Source organism: Natrix helvetica (assembly GCF_964273705.1).
Source record: "Natrix helvetica genome assembly, chromosome: 1".
In the NCBI taxonomy this organism is placed as follows: domain Eukaryota; kingdom Metazoa; phylum Chordata; class Lepidosauria; order Squamata; family Natricidae; genus Natrix; species Natrix helvetica.
The window spans coordinates 40,932,546-40,952,821 of record NC_138548.1 but is presented as its reverse complement, the minus strand read 5'-3'; the positions used below and the strand labels follow the sequence as shown (position 1 = coordinate 40,952,821).

Below are 20,276 nucleotides of genomic sequence, written 5' to 3'. Positions count from 1 at the left end.
AAAACGAAAGAGCGCACAAACCAGGAAGAAAGGCGGATGACGCGCAGGAGAGTAAAACAGGAACGTTTGAGAGCAAGTCGAGTTTCCTAGGGGAGGCTTTATCGAGGAAAGGATATGGCCGCGCTGCAAGGCGATCTAAATCTGATGTCAGAGGCGGCTGCGCTCAGGTAGTGTTGCTGTAAAGTGGGTCCCCCTTTAGGTCAATGATTTGAGTGACTACGTTTTTCTGTCTTTCTTATTCGCTAAGTCCTCGGCCCACTCAGGATCTGCTTCGATGGCAACGGTTGCAGTTGGTACCAATTAAGCTCCAGAGCGGTCTTTGCTTGCCCTAAGAGAGGAAATAAACGTAGCGAAGCTCGTTTTGTAAATGCCTCTATTTCTAAACAGCCTAGTCGGATACAGAGAGGACAGATTCTCAGGCTGATTAGCAGAGGTTCGTTTCTGTGTCCCTCCACCTGCTAAATTGCCTAGTGTGAAAAGATGCAGGAACTGACTTCTCCTTGACTTCCCAGGCTTCTACTTTCAGCCATGCCAAGTATAGTTGCTTTTTCAAGAGCATCATCTACTTTTATGAAATGGCCTAAGTAGTTCTTGCTTGCTGGTGGTAATCTTTATTTATCTAGCACATTCATCTATAACAGAATAACAGAGTTGGAAAGGACCTTGGAAGTTTTATAACCTAACCCTCTGCTCAGGCAGGAAACCACAAAAGATTGTCCAATCTCTTTTTAAAAATCTCCAGGTTTGGATCATTCACAACTTCTGGAGGCAAGTAATTTTACTGATTAATTGTTCTAATTGTCAGGAAATTTTCCCTTAGTTCTAGATTGGTTCTCTCCTAGATTAGTTTCCATCCATTGCTTCTTGTCCTGCCTGCAGGTATTTTGGAGAACAGGATGACCTTCTCTTCTTTATGGCAGCCCCTTAGATATTGGAACACTGCTATCATGTCACCCCTTTTCATTAAACTAGACATAACCAATCGTTCTTGGTATATTTTAGCTCCCAATCCCCTCATCATCTTTGTTGCTCTTCTCTGCGCTCTTTGTAATGCTTTATTTTTGAGCTCAAGAAAACACTTTGAGCTTTTCACTTTTGCTGTCACCTGTGAGTTCAGCATGCTAGTTAATATGATTGTCTTTTTAATATTTAACAATCCAAATTTTTCATTTTCCATGTTTACTTTCATAGTGAGCACTTCTAAATCCAAGCCCTTTTTTTTACTATAGGGGTACAAGTAGTATTGTCTCATATATCAAATTGTTGATGTTTCAGTATTCTATTAGGCTAATTGGCTAGCCTTAAATGTATGTTTATTACATGTTGTATTCTAGACACACACTTACACACTTACATACTAGACACACTAAATTCACACTGCTATATCTATTGATATATTCATTCATTTAACTGAACATGGCCCTCTACTTGCTTTTTATAAAATCAGAAGTCCTGGCTCCCTGACAGTTTTTTTTTTAAATTCAGCAAATTAATTAAATTAGTTGAGAAAAGGCAATATGTCAGCCAAATTAGTATTTTGAGACTGACATTTTATTGATTATATAGTAACTCCAAGAGCTTCTTGAGTTAGAATTAACCAGCCCTGTATGATCAGGGAGAGAAGCTTTTGATTCTTCTGCATTTTTGCAAAGTCAGATGCTGAAATGAGAAGGAGGTGCTGTTTTATACTAGCACTAACTAGAGCAGTCTTTCTCTAAATGTTAGATTGTATTGTATAGTACAGGCTTTCTGGAGACCTGTGAAGACACAATTGTTCTAGATCAGTGGTTCTCAATCTTCCTAATGCCGCGACCTTTAATACAGTTCCTCATGTTGTGGTGACCACCACAACCATAAAATTATTTTATGTTTTCTGTATTTTTTCGAAAATATGTGTTTTCCTATGGTCTTAGGCGACCCCTGTGAAAGGGTCGTGGGACCCCCAAAGGGGTCCCGACCAACAGGTTGAGAACCACTGTTCTAAATTATTCTTTTTTGATTGATATTAATTACCAGTAGAGATATATGTATTTTAATATTTAATAACAGGTATTATAGGTATTATAACAACCATTTTAATGTTTACTGTGGATATTAATGCCTAAATGCAATATTGCAGATGCTTATACATGTTGCTGCTGTTGATGTTTATATTTAATTTTGTCTGTAAGCTGAGTCCATACCAATTGGACAGCATATAATGTGAATAATTAAGTAATTATTTATTTAATATATTTATGTAATAAATTAATTAATTAAGTAAAATACACTAATTAAGAAATTAAAAGTACAAATATTGTTAAGTTCTGGAAATAAATTATGATGACTTTTGTAAGAAAGATAAGAAACTGAATTATTTAAAGTGACTACTTGTATTTGTGCTTTCATTACAGAACCTAGTCATTGTTGATAAGAATCCAAAAACTTACTAGTACATTTCAGGGCCCCCTGCCCCCCAATAGTTCCCATAATGAGTTTTTCCCTTGTTGCTTATGATGATTCGGATTCTGAAGCAGAGACTGGGAGATCCGGAGATGTTATTAGCAGTGAAATCAATCTAACAGATTCTGCTGTGGATGTTGTTCAGCCCAGTGATGACTTAAATATTATTTCTGAGACAAAAGCTGAATCTGTGGAATACATGGGAAGATCCAAAAAGAACATGTCTTATGAGGATACCTTTCAACAGCATCTGCAACCTAATGAAAAGACTACAATAACATCAGTACAACAGCAGCACAACAGAAATTGTACTCTGACAAAAACAAGGACTAAGTATACCCAGCCATTGGAACCTAAAATACTTTCTGGAAATGCATATGCTCAGAAGAGGATGCATAATGATGGAGATGTAACTATTCAAAAACTGAGACCATATGTTTCAAAAAAACTGCAACAGGGAAAAAAGGAATACCAAAACGAGAGTGCATCGTCTCCAGTTAAATTTAGTACAACTGAAGATAAAATGACAGTTAAAGTTTCCCAATATATTATGCCATACGTAGGATCAAAATATGCAGTTACTGAAATTCCAAAGAACTTGGTGTTTCACATGGCTGAACACAGTGGACCGGTTAATGCAGTTCGCTGGTGTCCTCTGCAGAGGTGGAGCCATATGTTGCTTTCTGCCTCTATGGATAAAACTGTCAAGGTAACGTACTGCAGTATAAATGTCTTTAATTAACTATGACTTATATAATGATTGAGGCTCCCTCCAAACCTTTTCTAAACTATATTGAACAAAACATATTCCGTACCTTGTCCATAACAGTCTGAATTAAGATTAAATTGTCTGTTGATGAATATTAATCTGTACATTTTGTGGATGTGAGAAATACTGAACAGTGTAGTTTCATCAATAGAATAGAATAGAATTCTTTATTAGCCAAGTGTGATTGGACACACAAGGAATTTGTCTTTGGTGCATATGCACTCAGTGTACATAAAAAGACAAGATACATTCATCAAGAATCATAAGGTACAACACTTAATGATAGTCATAGGGTACAAATAAGCAATCAGGAAACAGTATCAATATCAGTACAAATCATAAGGATACAAGCAACAGTTACAATCTTGCAATAAAATTATTGCTTTATGGGTGAATGGGAGGAACAAAATATCCATAGCAATTGGAAGAAAGAATGCCCATCAGGCATAGCCTCATGTGAATGGTGGGCAGTATCTCTCTTGCTTCCAAAGCTGCATTTGGGTTTTTGAGATACTGGGAGACATAGAATCATGAAACAAGTGCATATTTTTAATCCCAAAAACATTTGAGGCATCAGCCTACACCAGGGGTGTCAAACTGGCAGCCTCTGGGCTGGATGCATCACGTGCAGGCCACGCCCACCCCAGCTCCATGAAGGGGAGAAACATCATGAAATGTCACATGATGCCAATATGATGCGGAGAGTTTGACACCCGTGGGCTATATCCTTGTTCTGCGGTCAGTTTCATAGCTATTTTGTTAACAGTCAGGACTAGAGGTGGTATTCAGCAGGTTCTGAACTGTTCTGGAGAACCGGTAATGAAAATTTTGAGTAGTTCGGAGAACCGGTAAATACCACCTCTAACTGGCGCCGCCCAGTGGTGGGTTTCAAAATTTTTTGGAACCTATTCTGTGGGTGTGGCCTGCTTTGTGGGAGTGGCTTGAAGGCCATGTGACTGGGTAGGAGTGGCTTGCTAGCCATGTGACCGAGTGGGAGTGGGATGTTAGAAGATCCCAAATGAAATTAGAAAGGCTGGGTCCCAAACCGAGCTGGTTTAACTGGGATAGGGGGAATAGGGGATAGAGCTTCACCAAGGACCCTCCTCTCCTTTCCCCTCCTGAGATTGCTGCCTTTCCCCCAAAAAGCAGAGGGCATCAGTATTTAGAGGGAGCGTCTCCCAACTTTTCCCCTCTGTGTGTCACTCTTTCTCTCCCCCCTTTCCTTCCTCCTCCTTTTCCTCTTCACGGTTCCCCCCAGTTTTTCATGCTGAGCCATTGGGGGAGGGCAGAGGGAGAGAGAGAGATGGATTGAGGGGTGCAAAGAGATGGGGGCATCCCATTTTGAGAAGCCTCCCTTCGCAAAAGATCGCTGAGAGGAGGAAAGGGAGGATTCCCCACCCCACTCAGTGCTGTTTTCGATGGGAGGCTTTTCCCTCTCTCAGAGCTGTTTCCCTTCGCAAAAGATCACTGAGAGGAGGAAAGGGAGGATTCCTCACCCCACTCAGCGCTGTTTTCGATGGGAGGCTTTTCCCCCTCTCAGAGCTGTTTCCCTTCGCAAAAGATCACTGAGAGGAGGAAAGGGAGGATTCCTCACCCCACTCAGCGCTGTTTTCGATGGGAGGCTTTTCCCTCTCTTAGAGCTGTTTCCCTTCGCAAAAGATCACTGAGAGGAGGAAAGGGAGGATTCCCCACCCCACTTAGCGCTGTTTTCGATGGATAGGCGTGCGGCTTGGTTTAGCAATGGAGCGGCTTCCTGATGGGCGGGGGGGCGAGCGAGCGACAGGGGCGGGGCAGGAACATACTTCCGGGTTAATTGACCAACCGGCTCACCCGAACCGGTGCGGACCTGCAGAAACCCACCACTGGCCCGCCCCATCTATTCTCTGCCTCCCAAGTGTCAGATGATCAGGAGGAAATGGGGATTTTGCAGTATCCTTTCCCTGGAGTGGGGAGGGGATGGAGATTTTACATTATCCTTTCCCTAAAGTGGGGTAAGAATGGAGATTTTACAGTATCCTTCCCCTGCCACACCCACCAAGCCATGTCCACCAAGCCACCCCCACAGAGCCGAGAGTAAAAATTTTGAATCCCACCACTGGTCAGGACATCATGTCTAGCTTAGTCCTTGAAGTTTTATGCATTTTTACACAAAAGAAATCCCAGTTTCAAAACAGATAACTTCCATTTGTGTGCATAAGATAGCCCTTATCCAGCAGAATCAATTCAGAAATAAAGAGTATTCAGAAATAAATAGGGATGCCCAGGGATTTGTAATGATTATTTTTATCCAGACATTTAATTTTATTTCCATAGGCTATCTTGATTGTCTTCATTTTCACTATTTTCCTCCATTGATGGTAAAAGTGGCACATTTATACAATTCAAACTCCATTGTTGCTATATATATGGACAGTGTTGATCAATGATTTATTTGAACAGTGTTGTGATATTAGTATTACTATACTTTATTCATTAAATGTGAAACTCAGTCAACTGAATATTCAAAAATGCATTAGAAATACCAGTGACTAGTGCTAATGGTTGATACGGTTTGCTTCCAGCATCCTAGGTATCAACCAACTACCTTCTTAAGATGTTCCGAGTAGCACAGTTTTTTGCAGTTCTGCTGGTGTTATTGCAGGAAGCTGCAATTTGTGGGTGTATGTTGTAAAATTCTTGGACATGGTGCCAAGTGCCCCGATGACAATGGGTATCACTGTTACTTGCTTCATCCATAACCGTGTAGTTTTGCTGACCAGGTCGCGATATTTCATTATTTTTTCTAGTTCTTTTTCTTCGACTCTAGCATCTCCAGGAACAGCGATATCAATAAACTGTACCCTTCGGCCCTCTACAACCGTAATATCTGGCGTATTGTGCTCCAAATGACAATCTGTTTGTATTCGAAAGTCCCACAAGATCTTCACCTTCTCATTTTTGATAACTTTTTCCACTTTATGTTCCCATGACTTTCTGGGTACAAGGTAAATCATATTTTTTACATAATGACCAGTGGATTAATTTAGCAACTCGGTCATGTCTAGCTTTGTAATCTGTGCGATTTTGCTGCATTCACATATTAAATGTGAAACAGTTTCGACGTTGTTAATGCAAAGTCGGCAGTTTGGGTTGTCAGTGGATTTTTGTATCTTCGCTTTTATGGCATTAGTTTGTAGTGCTTGTTCTTGAGCAGCCGTATTAAACCTTCCATTTCTTTCTTGATAGTTCCCATCTTAAGCCATGTCCATGTCAAGTTGTCATCACATTTTCTTTCTGTTTTTCAAGTGCTGTCCATGCAAAGCTTTGGTTTTCCATCTATTTAATCTGTATTCCAGTTGTTTTTTCCCTTATATTCTGCCTTTGTTTCTGTTGTTTTTATGCTGTTCTCCTGTTTTCACAGCCTGCAGCAATTTTTCTATACTTTGGTTCACATAATCATTCAAATTTTGTTTTTCTTCTTCTACAGTTTGATGGATTTGCAATAGCCCCCTGCTGCCTATTTTTCTTGGCAGGTACTTTGTGGATGTAAAGTGTGGTACATAATCAAAAGGTTGCATGTTTTCCGGTCCAGGTTTTCCAGTTCAGCCAGAGTCCAGTTGATGATTCCAGCTGAGTAGCGTATCACTGGAACTGCCCATGTATTAATGGCTTTAATTATGTTTCCAGCATTCAGCTTTGATTTTAATATTTTGCGGACCCTTCTGATGTATTCCTTTTGCATTGTCTCTTTTTCTTTTCCATTCAAGATGTTATCTGCTTCCAATATGCCTAGGTACTTGTAACTTGTAATCTAGGTGGTGGTGGTGGTGGTGGTTGTTATTATTATTATTCGCATGGTCATCCAGATGTTTAGAGTAGATTTGGCATTTTTATCCCCCTAATAATTATTCTTATTATTTCAGTAATCAAGCCACTTCTTACTTCCTACTTTGTAATCTAAAAACTTAATTGACAAGAAGGCCCGTTTCTAAATAAGAAATAAGTATGTTTCCTAATTTAAATATGAGAGCCATATATTGCAATAAGTACATGACAGATATGCTAAAATGATCTCTTGAATTCCTTTTCAAAAATGCAGATTTTCAACTGGTACATTTAGACAATCAGGATTTAAAATTAACAATGGCCATTGTTTTTGCCAATAAGTCAAGGATTGAGAATTATTGGATAAAACAAAACCACACACACACATATATAATGCATATAGTCATATAAATGTTGAAAAACTTCTGGATACTGAAACTTAAGTAATTCCTGTTTAATAGTTTTGTGGAATAACTATTGTAGAGGTTTATTTCTTAAAAAGTGATAAATACTGTTACTTTTGTTTTTACTGTTGCCCTGTAACTTTGAAGCCAGTAGAGGGCACAGTTAGATTAAATATAAATGTTGCAAGACTAGAATCCTAACTGCAATTTGCTTCTTAGCTTGGTATGTCATTGCAAGAAGGCTACTTTTTAATAGACAGCAGTATAGGGTCATCATCGCATTTAATCTGGGAAGGAATTTTAGCTACTTTAAAGCAATTGCAAGGATTACAAATATGTTTATTTTTCTGTCTCCTTTTCTAAATGTAAATTCATTTGTACTAATGAAATTTATGAGTTGCAACCACAATTGAGCTCAAAATTTATGTTGCCAAATGAAACATTTCTTAAGTGAGTTTGCCCCATTTTATGAATTTTCTTGCCGCTGTTATTAAGTGAATCTTTGCATTTCTTAAGTTAGTAACATGGTTGTTAAGTGAATCCAGATTCTCCATTGACTTTGCTCGTCAGAAGGTCACAAAAGCTGATCATGTGACCCCCAAGACACTCCAACTGTCATAAAGATGAACCACTTGCCAAGCAACTGAATTTTGATCAGGTGACTATGGGGATGCTACAACGGTCGCAAGTGTGAAAAAAGTAATAAGTCACTTTTTCAAGGGCCACTATAACTTTGAACAGTCACTAACTGAACTGCTGTAAGTTGAGGAGTAGCTGTAGTTTCAAACCCTATGTTTCAAACTACAACTTGAGAGAGAAGGAGTAAAGACATTTGTGACCTCAACACAGCATTCTGCTTTTTCGTCGAGGGCTAGGTAATCTTAACTAATCTTGTGAATGTGGATGAAAAATGGCACTGATAATTGTTATAAAGAATTGTTTGGTACAGTGTACAAACTGGACCTTTGTCAGTCTACTATTCTGATGCGTTTTCAGACAAATATCTAAATCAGAAATCTGGCTGGGGAATTCTGAGAGTTGAAGACAACATCTTAATGTTGTCAAAGTTGAGAAACACTACCCTAAGCTATCAGAAAGATAACTGATATCTGTGCATTTTAAACAAGGCATATTTTAACTGTCTTCCGTAGATATGGTTCAGGGTGATTCACAGAATATAACAGCATAAAGAAATCCACACTAGTACTAAAAATATTGATTTATTAAATTTAATGCCACACATCTGCCCAGTAAAGCAAGTCTGGGCAACATCAACAGCAAGTAAAATCAACAGCAAAAGTAAACTTATTATACTGTATAGAACAAATACATTCCTAAATCTGAATGAGCAACAATTACAAATAGCAGCAAAAGTGCTGAAGAGATTGTTTAATAATCAGAATCTTTTTTTCCTAGTTAGTACCAGCAAAAGATTCTTTATCAATAATTTCACTTATCAAATATGCTTAGGCAGTTTTTTGGGTTGGTTTAAGACGCTGAGCTTGTGGATCAGGTCAGCATTTTGGCAATTTGAATCCCTAGTGCTGCGTAATGGAGTGAGCTCCCGACTCTGCCAACCTAGCAGTTCGAAAGCATGTAAAAATGCAAGTAGAAAAAAACCACCTTTAGTGGGAAGGTAACAGTGTTCTATGCGCCTTCGGTGTTTAGTTATACTGGCCACATGACCACGGAGACAGCTTCGGACAGCACTGGCTCTTTCACTTTGAAACGGAGATGAGCACCGCCCCCTAGAGTCGAGAATGACTAGCACATATGTCTGAGGTGAACCTTTACCTTTATTCATTACAGAAGTGATGGGTAAATGTAAACCGTGTGTGTACCCTTCAATTGCCTGAACTTTTCTCATCAATTTCCCCATTTCCCTTTGCTATCACCAGCATTTCGGCTGCCCTTGTTGTGGTAGAAAGATAATAGCTAATGTTGACCCTTTTAGCACTCACAACTCTGTAATAGATTTAGGTTTTTAGTAGTCTGCTGAATAGTTGTTTAGTAAGATACCGAGAATCTGACAAAATAATTAGGAGTTGCATTGCATCACTGACCAGAAATTTTCTCAGGAAATAATGGGCCTCTCTTGATAAGGACTGGACTATCTTCCGTTCAACTTCCCCTAAGTAGTCACCTTAGTACAGTCCAAATCATTGTATAGGGATTGTGTTTCTGTGCATGTAATTATAGATATGTTGTCTCTACCAACTATTTTGTTTTGTGTGGCTAATAGAATGAATCAGAATATCTAACCATTTTTACTCAGTTGATGTACGTATGTTTAGGGAGAACCAAATTTTACTTCCCACAATGTTCATCTTGCCAGACACTTTAAAGAAAAAAATCAGAATATAATTATAATAAAATTATTATTACTGTAAATATAACAGGTTATATATATTATATTTAATAATATTATATTATTAAATATTATATGGCTCAATAGTTAGAATGCAATATTGCAGGCTAACTCACTGCTCTCTCCAGGAGTTTGATTCTGAGCGGCTCAAGGTTGACTCAGCCTTTCATCCTTCTGAGGTCGGTAAAATGAGGACCCGGACTGTTGGAGCAATATGGTAACATTGTAAACTGTTTATAGAGGCTGTAAAGCACTAAAGGTAAAGCTAAAAGTTCCCCTCACACATATGTGCTAGTTGTTCCCAACTCTAGACCGCGTTGCTCATCTCCGTTTCAAAACAGAAGAGCCAGCATTGTCCAAAGATGTCTATGTGGTCATGTGGCCGACACGACTAAATGCCGAAGGCACACGGAACGCTGTTACCTTCCCACCAAAGGTGGTTCCTATTTTTTTCTACTTGCATTTTTACATGCTTTCGAACTGCTAGGTTGGCAGAAGCTGTGACAAGTAATGGGAGCTCACGCTGTTATGGGGCGCTAGGGATTCGAGCCATCAAAATGCCGACCTTTCTGATCAACAAGCACAACGTCTTAGCCACTGAGCCACTGTGTCCCTGTAAAGCTCTATGAAGCATGTATAAGTTTTAAGTGCTATTACTATTATAGGTTCAAGAAATCATGTATTTATTTCATTATATACTCCTTAATCAGGAGATAGGAATGTTTAGCTATAGTGTCTGCTACTATGTACTGCTGTACAGTAATTTTTATATCTTCTGATTCTAAGTTCATTTAACCTAAAAAATTGGAAAGTTAGACTTGTTTCTATTTTTATTCATTATGAAAAATTACAAATTATGTTTAGAAAAATTGGTTATGTGGGAAAAAACCTCTCTTTCCCTTTCCTTGCATGCAATAAAATTAATGACAAAATAATTCTAAAGGAGAATTCTTTCTAGAAATATTTTCTTTCTATCATTACTCTGAGAATAACAGTTATTCATGTTCAGAAAGCACATTTCCTTAGAGAAGTATTCTGAGATTGAACAGCATATGTAAAGAGAAAATATATACAGTATATGATTGAGATCGATTAGTAAATCATGATTTATAAATAAGCTACTTACGATAAAGCACTTTGCATGTGGCAAAATGTTTGAAAATAAATTAATAATTCATAGATAGCTCAGGGTTGCAGTTTTTATTTTATCATCTGTCTTCTTTACGGATAAGAGAGAATGTTTGCCACCTTGGTGAATTAAATAAGGGGCTATATCAGTGATGGTAAGCCTTTTTTCCCTCGGGTGCATGCGCTTGCTCACACCCATAATTAAATGCCCACTGTTGTGCCCACTGTGCATGCGCATGCGACCCCCCCATTGCCCTCCCATGCATACGCACATGGCTTTCTTGGAGCCTGGGGAGGGCAAAAATAGCCTCCTCTGTTCCCCACCAGGCCCTTTAGAGGCCGGAAACAGCACATTTCCTGACTTTCGGTGGGCCTATTTTTCACCCTCCCCAGGCTCCAGTGCCTTTCCTAGAGCCTGTGAAGGGCGAAATGGCCTCCCCCACCCTGTTTTCCGTCTTCCAGTGGGTCCGTTTTTTGCCCTCCCCAGGCTTCAGGAGGCTTTCCTGAAGCCTTGGAAGGGCGAATAATGGCCAATGGGCCTACAAGAAGTTCATTTCTGAACTTTCGTTGGGCCCGTTGGGCCTGTTTTTCACCACTCACAGGCTTTGGCGGCTTTCCTGAAGCCTGGGGAGGGCGTAAATGGACTCCCTTGCCCTCTGGAAACCTGAAAATCAGCTGGCCAGCACGCACATGCATGCTGGAGCTGACATAAGGCAATGCCTCGCCTGCCCTCAGATGTGGCTCCATGTTCTACCTGTGGCATGCGTGCCATAGGTTCGCCATCACGGAACTATATCATTCAGGAAGAAGTACAAATTTGGTTTTCTTTGTGGGTATAGAAGAGAAGCCACTTTTTCTATTCTTAATATGCAATCCAGAGGTGGGTTGCTGCCAGTTCAGCCTGGACCGGCTGAACTGATAGTAGCGGCGGTGGGAGGCTCCGCCCACCCACCTGGACGCTTCTGTGCTTGCTACAAATGTTGCGCATACGTCCAAGCGTGCACAGGAGCACCCCTGAACCAGTATTAAAAAGATTAGCAACCCACCTCTGATGCAATCAAATGTTGAAGCAAAGTCTGTAGGGGAAAAATAAAAGGGTTATGAGGTTCTAAAAGTTGCAGCATATAAATTGATCCAGATGTCTGCATAATGAAAAGGACTTCCAACTTTTTGCCCTGGATGAAGCACTAATATCATGCACGATTTACATATTCTTGCAAGTCCTTCTTCCTCATCCTGTGCCTTACAGAGCTGCAGCAGAATTGTTCATACACAGTTTATCTCGATCTTTGCTTATTTTCAAGTCTTTTGCTGCTTGGAACCTAAGACAGACATTTTGTTGGTCCAACATTGAAATTATCTGCTTTTTGCACATCAAATATTTTCTGGATCTAGATTGCTAGGGTTTTATGTCTGTCTTTTCCTACATTTCTTTTTGCATAACGCCTGATGTTTTGGTACAATCAAAACACACAATACCTGCATGCATGTGCAGTCTGCAAAGGCAACTGGGATATTGTTCCATCACCTTTTGCAGTAATTGTGTTGGTCCCAATGTATTTGGTCTGGCCTTTCATATGAGATTTATATATGTTACATATAATAAGATAATATATAATATGGTTTATATACTAAATTATGAGTAATATTTAAGCATTTATTAGAATTGACCTTCCCTTTATTTAGTTTTTCAGCAGAATGAAGAAATATTCACCCTTTTAGCTACAGTGGAAAACAGTTACTAATAGGGAAGTGATTGAATGGGCAGAAAGCAGAAAAAAATCTATGTTACTCATCTGACTTGTGATGGCATGGCTCTCTTAAAACAATCTAATTATTTTGAAAGTTCAACCTGAATTTATTAACCATGCAAACCCTTAGAGCATACGCTGGACTCCCAAGAAAGCCTTGACAGTTTACTGAGCATCCCTGAGCAAAAGCAGAAGCCACAGACTATGGAAGGGTATCTTTTTAGTACCACTTCACACTTTTTCTTTCTATATCTTTCTATCTAGAAATACAGTTGCTGTCACATATTTTCAAAATGTTGTATCTTACATGATTTAGTGTATGTGTATGAGGCCTTCAACTCAGTCCTGACTCTTGGTGATTGCCTAGACAAGTCCAGGAAGTTTTCTTGGCAGAATTTTGGCACTGGTTTGCCACTATATTTTCTTTGTGTGAAAGGAAGCAAGTGACCCAAGGTGACACAGCTGTGATATTAATAAATTTGCCAGGTTTTTTTGTAGGCTACATAGCTCTTGGTTTTGGGAAAAGGAAGTTGGATTTGATCAACCCTGTTCTCCTAAAGCAGTGATGGCGAACCTATGGCACGCGAGGCACTGCTCTGTTAGCTGGCCAGCGCACATGCGCCCGCTGGCCAGCTGAGTTCACCTTTTTTTTAAAAAAACAAAGTTTTATTGGTTTTTAAAAAAATAAACAAGGAAAGGGGTAGTGGAATAGGTTACAAATTTTGGCAGTTACAATATGCAGGAGGTGGTCCCTCCCCCCGTGCTCATACTTTTCATTTATTAATACATTAGATTATTACAAGTTAATAATACTTTGTCAGCATATAAACTTTTATCTTCAAATAATTTCAATCATTTTACATCAAACAGATTTTCTTGTTCATTTTTGTGAGTTCACCTTTTTAAAAGCCATTTTTCACCCTCCCCAGGCTCCAGAGGCTTTATAGGAGCCTGGGGAGGGCGAAAAGAGCCTCCCCTGCTCCCCCCGGAGGCCCTCCGGAGGCTTCAGGGACCGTCCGGAGGCTTCCCTGAAGCCTTCGGAACGCTTAAAACCACCCTCCGAGCAAACCGGAAGTCACTTCCGGGTTGCTCGGAGGGTGGTTTTAAGCGTTCCGAAGGCTTCAGGGACTGTCCGGAGGCGTCCCTGACGCCTTTGGAGCGCTTAAAACGACCCTCCGAGCAAGTCACTTCCGGTTTGCTCGGAGGGTGGTTTTAAGCGCATGGGTGACTGTGCGTAGGGCGTCCCGGTCCAATACGGGGCAGTTTCATTTTGGAAGCTGTTTGTTTAAAAGGATTCTTAGATTTAAATAAGTGTTGGGCTTTAACGGCTACGGAAAATCCCACTCAGAGTTTAGATCAATTTAGTAACATGCAATTACATTAATTTAATACAATTTAATTAATTTAATACATTAAAAATAAGTTTGTATTAGAAAGATATTCCTTTATGCTTGTTTGGAAGTTTCTTCTCATTCCTCTGAGCTTGTGGTATTCCTTTACGATTTTGTTTATCATTTCATATATTCGTGATGGCGAACCTATGGCACACAGAGTCCTCTCTGTGGGCATGCCAGCCGTCGAGTCAGCTCTGCTGCACATGTGCGGACACCTCCCACTGGCCAGCTGGTTTTTGGATCTCTCTTGCCCATGCACAGGGCACATGTGGGAGATGCGAATGCATGCATGGGAGGTATGGGGCGCATGTGGGAGATGTGCACACATGTGTGGGGATGGGATACATGTGTGTGGGGTTATATGCATGTGTGGGGGTGGGGCACGTGCTGGAGGTCAGACCTACATGCGCTGGGGTTGTACACACATGCAGGGAGCGGGGTGAACACAGAAGGTCGCACGTGCATGCACGGGAGACAGGGCATGCATGCACAGGGTTGGGACACACACTGGGGAGCACACATGTGCCCAGGGTCAGGGTGAGCAGTGGGTCAGGCGCGCATTGAATTATGGGTGTGTGCATGGACACTTTTGGCACTTGGTGCCTAAAAGGTTAGCTATCACTGATATAGAGCATTGAAAGCATTTTTACATGAGAACTTCAGAAACTGCATTTCTTTCTTCAGATTCAGGAATTATTTATGGGTTACATTGGAAATGAGGAAGCTGAGAAAAACATGTATCATTTTTGGACTTCGCAGATTTTGCTAGGGTCTTAAGTAGTCACTATGATTTCCTTCAGTCTCATAATTGGCGGAAAGCAAAGCCTGTACTGTTTTGTCAGGAAAAAAACATTGTGCTAGGTTCATGGTGGGTCAGATTAATATTAGAATCGGCAAGCCATGTTAAATTTAAAATTGGTAATAGATAACTTATGTTCTATGCAAGGTTTCAGCAGACTTACAATTTTTAATATACCATGCTTTGCCTCTGAGTGGAGTGTTTGACTTTGCATCTCCCCAAATGGCATGGCAGAATAAAGGAATAAAAAGGACTAGGCAAAAACAAATTAACATTAAACTTAAATTGATCAATTCTATGGATTTAATTCTATGTGCATTTATAATTCATTGGCAGTTTTGGTAAGGGATTAGGGGACTGCATGTTTCACTTGGAGATTCAGTTTGTGTTCCTCTGTTAGATCAATTTCTGAGCAATTAAGGCACACTGAACTTGGTGAGACTTGATTTGAGTAGACAGGCAGAGAATGCATTTTTAATCTTACCTTTTAGTAGTTTTTCATGCTATGGTTTTGCTTGGTTGTATTTGCTGAATTTGGTGTACTCTCGGATTGATGACTTTGATGTGGAATGAAAAGCGGTGTATAGACAGTTAAAAATAAATACATCCAATATTTGAAAAACAATCTGAAAAACAGACGTCAAATTGGCAATTTGCAAGCCTAAAATTAAATGCTATCTTTAACTCATATACCTCCAAAAGTCCATTTTCTTTTCATATCATTTATTATTTCTGTAGAAAGACTGCTATAATGTAAATACATTTGATTTTAGCTAATCAGTGCTATCTTTTAACTTGATTTCTCTGTGTTGAAGAACCTGAGTTTCATCATTCCAAAGGTTATGTGGGGATTTTGTAAGGTAATGTGAATGTGGAAATGAAATCAAAATGTGCGTATGTGTGTGTGGGAGAGATAGAGATAGAGGGACAGCAAGCATGTATAATATTGATTTCCCCCCCTTTCTGTCATGTTCTTGTATTGAAAATCTCTGCTGGAAATCTCCCTGGGAATGCTCTTATTCATTGATAGGCAGGTTTGTGGTGCTGGTTTTTCAGAGGAAACATTCTTCTTTTTCTTTTCTTTTTCTTTCTTGTGTCAAAAATCTTTTAAATAGCTACTAAAAGGAAGAAGCCAAAGAATAAGAATTTTAATAACCTGCATGAAACTTCTTTCATTCACTAGTCATGGATCATGTCAATGCAACTATGCAATGTTCTTGAAGCCAAAGAATAAGAATTTTAATAACCTGCATGAAACTTCTTTCATTCACTAGTCATGGATCATGTCAATGCAACTATGCAATGTTCTTGATAAAAAAAAGTTCACATTTTGCTTATATTGTGGTATTGAGATTATCAAGGGAAAAGTTCTACTTTCTGCTTTTTTTGTTTTAATATCTTTTTGTATATTTAGCTTTATTCTTTTATAGTTATAAATATATACACATCTTGTTAAAATGCCAGTTTTCAGATGTTAAAATGCCCATTTTGAGATGTAAAAAATCAGACCAATCACAAAAAATCACTTCAGAATTTTTCCATCTTTTTAATTTATATATATATAATTTATATAAAAATTTATACACGCACACAGACATACACACAGTATACAGTATAAGATGTATAGTTCAATTGAAAAACCTGGCAACAAATATCAGATTCCTATGCGCTGCTTGTTTTAACATTACCGTTGAACGTCTACAACTAATGCAGAATGTCACCTCCAGCTAAAAGACAGATGATAACCTTCCTCTCTTTTTAAATAATTTAGATGTCTATAATTTTTTATTGTTTTTCTAATGAATATGGAATGAGAACCAGTTTGGTGTAGTGGTAAAGGCACCAAGCTAGAAACTGGGAGACTATGAATTCTAGTCCTGCTTTAGGAATTAAGCTATCTGGGGCCAATCACCTTGTATCTTAGCCCTAGAAAACTGGCAATGGAAAACCACTTCCGAAATCTTGCAGAGAAAACTGGATGGACTTGTCCATGCGGTGTCAGGATTCAACACTGTCTCAAAGGCAATAACAACAACAAAGTTATTATGGGGATATACATTGTTCTAGTATGTTCACACTTTCTCTCTTTATATATTTTATAATTTGGCACTGGTATTTCATTGTTTAACCACTGCATGTTCTCCTATCTTTTTAGAACACTTAGAACTTTTTTGTTATTAGTCAAGAATATGTATTGTATGTTTGTGTGTGTGTGTGTGTGTGTGTGTGTGTGTGTGTGTGTGTGTGTGTCTAACCCTGTTTCTGAAAGGCTCAGGTGGAGAACGTAGGTTTTATCTATACTGTCTCTATGAATTCTGTTGAATCCCATTCTTTGTCTCCCAAGAGGAACCCAGGGTTAAATGGAGAATCCTAGTTTTGGGGAAAAGTCCTAGTTACATACCTGAAAATTTTCTGGAGTAACATACAGATATAATCTGGCAGCAAAGAAATTAAGAGTGATGACACTATAGTTTTTATGACTGTTTTTTTAAAGGCAGTAGCATAAAATATTTTTACTATTTTTTATAAATATGTGGAATCTTAAGCAGATCTGTAGTTTTTAACAGTAGATATAAGTTAAATGTCATATTTTTCCCCATTATGGGGAGGAGCACCCATAATGGCATAACTGTAATACTTCAAAGTGAATGTCCTTGCTGGAATGCTTGTTCTGAAAACAATAAAAAGAAGTTATACATCTGGATTTCTAATGAATAGCTAGCAATTGCAATGTTCTGGAAATATGTGATCCAGTTAGGTTGTTTATCAGAAGCAAGGCTTAGCATTCAAGTTTTAATTGGTAGATTCTGTCAATACCTTTTTCAAAATACATAGTCATAATGATATGCTCAAATAGACTGTTAGAGGCCAGCTACTGTGATTGATATGCAGTTGAGGTGTCAGGTATAAGCTTCAAGCTGCACACTTTTATTTTAGATGAAGCTGCTTTGTCTCTTTTAATAAATGATTATTGTCTGGAAGTGAGTAGAACCATTTCCATTTTGCCTGAAGATCGGATCCTCAATGTATTAGAGTAATGAAATAAATAGAGCTAGATAATTAGTTTTATTTATTACATTATATAAAATGTTACTCTCTATGTCAGAGGAGTCAAAGGGTTGCATTACAACACATACACATACACATGTGTGCATGCACAGCTTCTGTGAAAGCTGCTGAAGTCTGGCGATACTTTTATGTTTTTACCCGTTCCCTGAATAAGAAGAGAATGGCCTCAAAACCTTCCCCAACCTTTAAGCTCTTTGTTTTATGAATGAAGTCATATAAGAATGGTTGCTATTGCAGAAGTTATGTTTTCAGGCTGGCAGATGGGAAATAATGCCTGGGGTAACTTTTTTGCTTTATTTTTATAACATCATACTCCCAGTATGAAAACACAAAATTAAACATGCTTCTTCGGATACTAAAAAGACATTGTTTATTGGCATCTCCCAACAGCAAGATATATTAGCACTTTCTTAACAGCTCCATTTTCACTGTCTCTGGAAGTTAGGATCACTAAAAAGCATGGACTTTTGGCCCCATCCTCTGAATCTCTCGCTTCATCCTCACATAGGAACTGTGAACTCTTTGCTTCATACCGTTATGCTTGTAACAGACGGTTAAGTTTAAGGTTTCTGGATATCAAACCATGTAGGAGTTTATAGGTCAAAACAGTATTTTGAATTGCTTCTAGAAGCCAATCGATAGTTTAAGTAAATTTCTGTGGTTTACAAACTACAATGGTCATAATAAACTCTAAACCATAAGCAAACCAAATCTTGGCTTACATTCAATAGTAGACAATCAATACCAGATAAGCAATCTGATATGAAGCAATACCAGCCTAACCAATGAAGAAATCATATCCCAGCCAGGTGTTATATGCAATCTCCCAGTAAACTGTACTCTCTCATGCACTAATGATGATACCTAGCCTGGTGCAGGTAGTGCTCCCTTAATAACCAGCAACTCCACTGCACAGGCATTAAGTGAGACATGTGACTGCACTGGACTACAACCTCACTTCAGTTAAGTTAATCCACAGTCATTAAGAGACACATCATGTGACCATGATTTGTGATTTTACTCCATTGACACTGCTTGTAGGAAGTCAGCCGTGAAGCACACAAATGGCAGTGTGTGACTGTGGATGTTGCAAGAGTCATAGACATCTGAGGGTTGCAAAGCACTCAAATCTTGATGATGAGACCACAGGAATGCTGTGATAATTTTTTGGTGTGTAAGACCGAAATCCCTCCAAAAGTGGGTGGAAATGTCTGTGTGTCTTATAGACCAAATGTTGCCCTCCTGCTGGCCCCCACCCTTCAGCTTCTGCCTCCCAGAAATATGCCTCCTAACAGTAAACAGCTTGGTCAGCTTCAGCTTAGGCTGATTTAGCACGAGCAGCTGATTGGCGGTTGGATCGGCCTCCTGGAATACCGCCTATCAGCTATTCCAGGTTGCGGGGATCACCTCCACGTGTCTTGTTTTTGGCCTCTGCACATCCCTGTTTCAGCCTCTGCGCACCCAATTTTTGGCCTCCATGCATCCCATATTTGGTCCCCATATGCCCCATTTTTGGTCCGTTCCAGGCGGTTGGTAAAGGCGCCGATTCCCACCCCCTGGAACAGGCTGAAAATGGGGCATGTAGAGGACAAAAATGGGATGCGTGAAGGCTGAAAATGGGGCATGTGGAGGCGGTAATAGGGGCAGCAGCAATAGGTGACGGTGGGAGCAATGAGTGGTGGTGATCCCCGCTGCCTGGAACAGCTGATAGGCAGGATTCTGGGAGGCCAATCCAACCATCAATCAGCTATTTGTGCTAAATCAGGCTATGCTATACGGAACTAGCTAATTATCGTCCTGTCTCCAACCTTCCCTTTCTAGCGAAGGTTGTAGAGAATGTGGTGGCACAGCAGTTCCCACGACACCTGGAAGAAACCGACTATCTAGACCCGCGCCAGTCCGGTTTCCGACCCGGTCACAGCACGGAGACGGCCTTGGTCGCGTTGGTTGATGATCTCTGGAGGGCCAGAGATAGGGGTTGTTCCTCTATCCTGGTCCTATTAGATCTGTCAGCAGCTTTTGATACCATCGACCATGGTATCCTATTGTGCCGGCTGGAGGGGATGGGAGTTAGGGGCACCTTTTTGCGGTGGTTCGGCTCCTACCTCTCCGACCGGACGCAATTGTGTTGGCAGGGGGGGCAGAGGTCGACCCTGAGGTCACTCACTTGTGGGGTGCTGCAGGGCTCGGTCCTCTCGCCCCTTCTGTTCAACACATATGTGAAGCCACTGGGTGAGATCATCCGTGGTTTTGGGGTTGGATACCATCTGTACGCTGATGACACTCAGCTGTACATTTCCACCCCAAACCACCCCAACGAGGCTGTTGAAATGATGTCCCGGTGTTTG

General features: G+C 39.8%; 1 protein-coding gene across 2 annotated transcripts in view; it reads left to right on the top strand.

Annotated features, from left to right (window-relative positions):
* Positions 1–43: 43 nt before the first annotated feature.
* Positions 44–20,276, top strand: part of WDR25 (WD repeat domain 25) — a 78,883-nt gene continuing 58,650 nt past the window's right edge. Inside the window, exons 1-2 of one of the 2 annotated variants that reach the window (XM_081938929.1) lie at positions 44–167; positions 2,394–3,151. In XM_081938929.1, coding sequence (XP_081795055.1) covers positions 2,471–3,151 — 681 coding nt within the window. In that variant the 5' untranslated portion in view covers positions 44–167; positions 2,394–2,470. The other variant, XM_081938930.1, reaches the window with a different exon arrangement.